Source organism: Octodon degus, unplaced genomic scaffold, assembly GCF_000260255.1.
Source record: "Octodon degus isolate 3935 unplaced genomic scaffold, OctDeg1.0 scaffold00078, whole genome shotgun sequence".
In the NCBI taxonomy this organism is placed as follows: domain Eukaryota; kingdom Metazoa; phylum Chordata; class Mammalia; order Rodentia; family Octodontidae; genus Octodon; species Octodon degus.
Window position 1 is genome coordinate 8408382 of NW_004524654.1, and position 7575 is coordinate 8415956.

At 38.3% G+C, this 7575-nt stretch overlaps 1 protein-coding gene across 1 annotated transcript in view; it reads left to right on the forward strand.

Annotated features, from left to right (window-relative positions):
- The window catches only part of Pus10 (pseudouridylate synthase 10), a 92283-nt gene that overhangs the window by 81681 nt on the left and 3027 nt on the right, over positions 1–7575 (forward strand). Inside the window, exon 15 of the mRNA XM_004636211.2 lies at positions 4910–5052. Coding sequence (XP_004636268.1) covers positions 4910–5052 — 143 coding nt within the window. The remainder of the gene's footprint in view (positions 1–4909; positions 5053–7575) is intronic.

Here is a 7575-nt window from a genome sequence, read left to right on the forward strand (position 1 = left end):
ATAGATATATAGTTACATTGTCTTAATGAATAGAGGGATTTGTTGTAATAGTGTTTGTAAATAGGATATCATGTCTGCATCTTGTACAGCAAATAACCACAATGAAGAGAGTATGCAATATGTTAATTATTGGAACTGTCTTACCAATTTGATTTGAAACTGTCTCATTGCTATTTGTTTCTCAATAAAATTATGGAAAAAAATAAACATATGTTCCATTGGAAAAAAAATTGAAAGCCACACACATTTACTATCCAGCACATAGTCTGACAATCTCTCTTAGAGAAATAAAACTCTAAGACAAAGATAAGTGCACACAAAGATTTACTGACTTTGTTCAAAGTGGCAAAATCAACAGTAATAAAACTATAAGGAGAATGAACATACTTCAATAAGGAAGTTAAATAGATTATCGTATAACTATTATTAAAACAAAATCAGCATATGATCACATTTGATTTGTATGATGTATATGAGGTATGATTGAAAAATAGTGTGTTTGAATAAAAATGTGTTATGATAAAAGGCACATTGCCCCTAATCCCTTTGAAAATACACCTCCTTGCTTCAAACACACTTATTCTGAAGAAGTTCTAGAAGTACTCTTCATGAGTATCTTTAATTATATTGTCTTGACTGCCTTGAATCATTCAAAACATTTGCCTTCCATGGTCATTTTGATGTTGGGGACAAGCCAGCAGTCATATGGTGCCAAATATGGCGAATAGGGTGGATGAGGACACACTGTAATGTTTTATGTGTCAGCAGTGGCACTTACTATGTTTTTATCATATCTCATAGGGATACTTATAAAAGAGGATGTCCAGAACTGCTTCAGAAAGTAGTAAGAACAATGTGCTAAGTATATTTGAAGTGAGGTGAGAATGTTTTGAGAGGGATTAATGGTAATGTTTTTTTTTGTAAAAATTTAAATATTCATTGTATTTTTTGATTGACCCTTATAACATACCTAAAAATGTTGGAGAAAAGGTAAAGGTATATTTGAATCTGTGACTCAGAGAACCTATGACTTTCTGAGAAAAGAAGTGAGGAGGAATAGTTTTTGTAGTATGAGTGTTTGGGTTAAAACATATCATTTATAAATGCAGCTTAGAGAAGCTTCTCTAGAAAGTGGTGGGAAGTTATAAGTCACCTTTCGATGCCCATCTAGTTCTCAGGTTCTGTGGTTTTGTGGGCCTTCTTTGGCTTTTGACCTTGCTACTTAGGGGCCTTTAGGATAACTTTTGTTGTATGTTTTGAGTTGGTGCTGAAAGAAATGACCAGAAGATTCGATGAATATAGGTTCAGAAGTCTCACTGAGATTAGTTTCTCTCGAAGTGAGCCCAGAGCCACAGAAGCATCTCACATTTATTGAGGGCTAAAGGCAGATTAAGAAATGTGCATCATTACTTTGGTGAACACAAACTACTTTCTCTATGGAACTTCCACATTTGCCTTCCACATTTGCCTAACACTAAGTTTACACAATGCTAGCCATTAACATCCCCACCAAGGGATCAAAGAACTGACAGGGTGCCCCATTAGGAAGGAGAAGCCCTCATCTGCAGCCTTGAATCCCAGTTTGCTGGAATTTGCAAGTGAGAGACAGCAGTCCTTGGACTCTGTGTATTGCTCCTTGCTCCCTTGGGACATTCGGCTTTTGTCTCATATCTATATTTTTTTTTCTTTCTTTTTAAATTTTATTTGTGTGTATGTGTGTGTGTGTGGCCAGCCCAGCCCACCAGGGGGCGGAGCTGAGTGGCATGTGGTGCTGGGGGATTGAACCGTGGTTCCTGTGCTTTGCGAAGCTTGTTCTAAGTAGGTGCTTTAGACCACTGAGCCATCTCACCAGCCCTTTTTTTCTTTCTTTCTTTCTTTCTTTCTGTCTGTCTGTCTGTCTGTCTGTCTGTCTGTCTTTCTTTCTTTTGGCGGAACCAGGAATTGAACTCAGGCCCCTGTGCTTGCCAGGCAAGTGCTTATTCTACTGAGCCATCTCCCGGCCCCTCGTATCTATATTTCTGTAAGCTTTAAAAATTGCAAGATTAAGATTTCTAAATTTTATTCATTCATATGTGTACATATTATTCAGAATGCTGTGGGAAAAATAAATCCATTAAAAAATACATTTTGTATAGGTAAATGGATGCAACTAGAGACCATACTTGTAAGTGAAACAAATCCGATCTGCATATGCAAACATCATATTGTCTCACTAGTGTAAGAACTTGAAAGAATAAATAAAATCTGAAAGGTACAATAGATACTGTGAAAGGGAAAGAATCTGTTCAAAGGTGAAGGAAAAACTGAGAAAAGAAAAAAAGACTAAAGAAGCAAGTATACAGGATAACTTGGGTAATTGTACTGCTGATTTCTGCTGGTCTTTTGAAAGGAGCAGTTAATACTTAATCTTTTTTCTCCTTTTTAATTTCTTATAACTTTAAAAATCAGTTTTGTGGAGCTGGTGAGATGGCTCAGTGGTCTAAAGCACCTACTTAGAACAAACTAAGCTAAGCAAAGCACAGGGACCATGGTTCAATCTCCCAGCACCACATGCCAGCCAGCCTCGTCCCCTGGTGCGCAGAGCTGGCCGCGCGCGCGCACACACACACACACACACACACACACACTAAATAAATAAATAAATAAAATCCTCTACAATCTCTTAAAAAAAATTAGTTTTGCAAAAAAAAATAAAAATCAGTTTTGCATGCTTATATCTGATATCTAAACAACTAATTTGAAGACATGTCATATACAACCATTGTTGATTTCCTATTTTGTTTAGTGAAATTCAGCATCATTTCTAATGTTTCTTATACTATTTTTTAATTCTCTTTAAAAGAAAAAAAAATCTGGGCTGGAGATATGCCTTGGGTTTGATCCTTAGAACCAACCAAAAAGATTTATAGTTTGGGATAGCTATAGAGCTAATTCAGAAATAATGCTATGTAGGGATTTTCGTAGGTATATATTAAGTTACGAAAGGGTCTATTTTAATGGTCCAGAAGCCAAGTAAACTGATGGAATAGCTGATTAATAGTGATATTTTGACAATAGCAAAATATTTCAAATAATCTTAGTAGTATAAAATTAACAACTGTAGGGGCTGAGGAGATGGCGCAGTGGAATAAGTGCTTCCCTGGCAAGCACAAGGGCCTGAGTTCAATCCCCGGTTCCGGAAAAAAAAAAAAAAAAACAACTGTAGGGCTGGCCAGGTAGCTTGGTGGACTAAAGCGCTGCTCAGGCAGATTCCATCCCCAGCATGCCATGCTGGCCCCACCCTGCTCCGCTTGGGAGGTTGAAAACAGGAGAATCACTACAACTTGGATCTATGTAGCGAGACCCTGTAGACCCTGTGCTACACACAAAAAACAAAACAAAACTGAGTTACTTGCTTATTGTGAGAAAAAAAAATCACTGACCTTGACCATTCTCTCTTTTTAAAGGACAACTTTTAAGGAAAAAAAAAGTTTGTGTTTTGAAAATTCAGCTGTGTGGGAATAATGGAGTACAGTGTTGGAGCAGGCAAAATGGCTTTCTTTTGTCATTGAATTCAAACAAGATGAGTGAGCCTGTGGTGATTGTGTGTTGGAATTGATGGTGGGTATTTCTGTTGATGACTGGCTGGTGGTCAGAGTACTGTAGTGTGCCTGGAGAGGTAAAGGAACAGGAAAGGCACTCGTTAGCTGGTTGCTCACTGAAAGGCAGCTGTTTCTGTACATATCAGCATAGATTACTCAGTAGTCTAAACAGGACTACTTCATTTGTAGCCTTTTTTGGCCAGAGAAAAGTCAAACCTTGTGGAGACCGTTCATTTCATTAGAACAGAATGCTACTAAAATCTGAGATTCATTAAGAAGCAAAACAAAACACACAGCATTAAGTGGAACCAGCAACTCACTGCTCTGATAGAAGCAGTGATAACCTTTCAAATTTGGTCTTTGTCAGAACTTGCTTTCTCTTTCCTGATGGAAAATTGATGGGGGGAGGCCAGACAGAAAACTTTCTTTTCATAGCAGGGCTTCAGGCACTCACTAATCATGCAAATTAGGAAGAGTTGTTCCAACAAGAAATCTTACAGAATTCAAGGTTCTTATGAACCTGCATTTCTGGTTATGCCCAGTATCTTTTTAAAATTTGAAATTAATTGAACCTTTACAGTATTGGCCTCTACTTCTAACTTCTATCTTCTGGTATTAAAGGAAATTTCTTATTTAAACTAATTAGGAGCAAAATAAGCCTAAGTCCCTAAACAGTCAGAATTGTGACATGCAGTGTTATTTTTCTTAAACTGGGTTAACTAATACTGAGAGTCCTTGGTTTATTGTACACACTTATTTGTAATTGCTCCATTAAAAGCAATGGTGTAGCTTTTTCAGATATATTCTTTTCTGTAACAACCGCCACCATCCTGGAAATAGGGTACATGGTTTTCCCCAAAACATGCACACTGCCAGTGCATCAGCGTCCCACTTTTTGCAACAGGCATTTCTCACCCCAGCCTGAAATATTGTTAGGGGGTCACTGTCATGCTGTTGGGTTGTCAAGCAAAAGTGAAAACCTTGCCCTCCAGGAGAGCCCTGTGAGGTGAGTGCCAGATGGACTCCAGGGTCCTACCAACTTGTTAAATATTTGAGCAGGTGAGACCTTGAGGATCATGTACTCCTAAGGCCCCCTCTTTTTATGAGAGTGGTAGGGCCCAGAAAGTAACTGTGAACTAGTTTATAAGCAGCCTCACAGTTTGAAGCGAGGCAGTACGATGTGTGGTAGGATTTGTTAGCTGCTGTCATGGCCGTGAGAGGCGCTGTCCACTGGAGGCATGTTTGTGGTGAGCTACAGGCAAGAAAAGAGGTGCTGGGCCGGACTTCCCTGGGAGACTGACTCTTGGCTGGGTCTTATCCTCTTCTAGGACCTAAAGATTGACCAGAAGACACCTCTACGTGTTCTTCACCGAAGGCCCTTGGCTGTGAGAATGAGAGTCATTCACTCCATGGAGACGCACTTCGTAGATGAGCACCATTTTCGCCTCTGTCTGAAGACCCAAGCTGGAACGTATCCTTCACCACCAGGCTGCAGTACTCCAGCCAGAGTCATGCTGGGAGAGTTAACTCTGCTCTTGAAAATAGGTTCAGCTTGGTCTGGTACATTGTAGGAAAAGGGTTATACTAGACAGGAGCCCCATTCTTTCTTTAAAGTATCTTTCCCATTAATTTGTGGTTTTTGGCTGGGCGTGGTGGTACACACCAGGAGGCTGAGACAGGAGGATTGCTGTGAGTTCAAGGCTGGCTTAGGCTACACAGTGAGTTTAAGGCCAACCCAAACTGTATAGTGAGATTATGTCTCAAAAGAAAAGAGAAAAAGTAAAAGAATTGTTTTTTAGAATGACATTTTAAACCAGGAGAGAAATAGTCAGTTCACTGTCAACTTTAATGTTATTTATGTTTCTTATACATTATTTAGCACATGGTGAGTACTCAAAATAATTTTGATTTGTTGTCATTAAACGTCTTACAAGTCATATGTTCATTCATAAACATATTTAGGTTCTTTCAAGCATTTCAAGCATTTGCCCCAGATTAAATACAGGCAGTAGAAGGGAACTGCACTGTTTAAAAAAATTGTTTTGAGATAGGTTCTCTCTATGTTGTCTAGGCTGACTGTGAATTCCTAGACTCAAGTGACCCTCTTGTCCCAGCCATCCAAGTTCCGAGACTACAGACATGTGCCACCATACCCAGTGCCTCTTTGCTTGTTGATATTCTTTCTTTACATGCCTTGTGAAGAAGCAAACAAAAAAGGCACTTCAGGGTCCATATCATTTATATAAGTTATATAGACTTGGTTGACTATAACATTATGCTGGCATTTGTACCATTTTGAAAGACTACAAGGAATCGGTGTAGTAAAGTGTTGATATGCAGACTATGGATATTTACCCATAGTCCAAAGTTGACTTATGTGGTTTTATATCACAAGTTACTGGTTAAAATATATCAGGGAGATCTTATAGTCTTAGCCTTAGTTATTATGTTTGAGTCAAAAACATTTCTTGAAGGTAGTGAATAAACTTTGAGAAAATGGGAACATAATAAAAACATATTATATAGTCTTGCTTTCAGTTATTTAAATTTTATCTTTCCTTTTTTTATGTTTTTTTTTTTATTTTAGGGAAGGGTGTACAAGGTGTTCAGGGTCTCACTACTAGATCAGACTCATAGTGATCCACCTGTTGACAGCCTCCCAAGAGCTGGGATTACAGGCTCATGCCACCATGCCCAGTCTCAATTGCATCTCAGTGTGCCTTGGGGGCAGGGCCAGCATGGCAGGCTCAGGGATCGAACCCCTGGCATCCACTAAGATATTTGGCTGGCCCAAAATTTTATCTTTCCTATTGAAATTCTGTTAAATATTTTATACGAATACAGGTCATTTTTATGTTAGAGAGAATAAAAAAATAAAAATGGTACATAATCTCAAAACAAGATGAACTTTTTTTTCAGTAATGGGAATCAAACTCGGGGCCTTGCCCTTATCAGGCAAGCGCTGTGCTGCTGAGCTATGTCCATGGCCCAGTGATAGGAAAGTAATAACGATTGTTATATTGCATATTGTTATTTTCAAAGTAGTTGCTCAGATTACCAGATATAGGTATGCAAAATGGATCAATTAGGCATTAATTGTTCCTTTCAATAAACCAATAGAAATTAGTTGTACAATTATCTTAGTTATCTTGCATATCGATATGTATTTTTTCTTTCCTTCCTTTCTTTTTCTTTCTCTCTTTCTTTCTCTTCTTTTCCCCATCCCAGTTATTCTTTCCTTTTGATCAGTTTCTTTTCCTTTCACAATATCTATTGTACCTTTTGTATGTTATTTACTCTTTTCAGTTTCTTACAATAGGGAGGCAATATGTTTATATATTTGAGTCTGATTTATCTCACTTATGAGTATGGTCTCTAGTTGCATCCATTTACATATAAAAGTCTTGCATTTATCTTTCTTTATAGCCGAGTAGTACTCCATTGTATAAAAAGACCACATCTTTTTTATCCATTCCTCAGTTGATGGGCATTTAGGTTGTTTCCAAGACTTAGCTGTGATAAATTGTGCTGCGATAAACATGGGTGAACATATATCACTGATGTTTTCCATTCTTGTGGGAAAATACCTTGGAGGGGAATAGCTGGGTTAAATGGGACCTCTAATCCTAGTTTTTTGAGGAATCTCCACACTGACTTCCACAGTAGTTGTAGCGGTCTGCACTTCCACCAACAGTGAAGAAGCATTCTTTTCACAGCCCTGCCTGAATGCTGGCTTTTAGCACAGTGTGAGCTAATTTTTTCCTGACTTCTTAGCAATATTGTCAAGGTTACAGTACAGTCCTATGTAAGGAAAGTTAAGGAAATCTTATAAAGAACAATTCTAGAGTTAGTGATTACCTTCAAAATCTAAAGAGCTCTAAAGGAAGTACAAAATCACTCTTTTAACTTGGCCTGGGGAGATAGCTCAGTAGAATAAGTGCTTGCCTGGCAAGCTCAGGGTCCTGAGTTCAATCCCTGGTACTGCAAAAAAAAA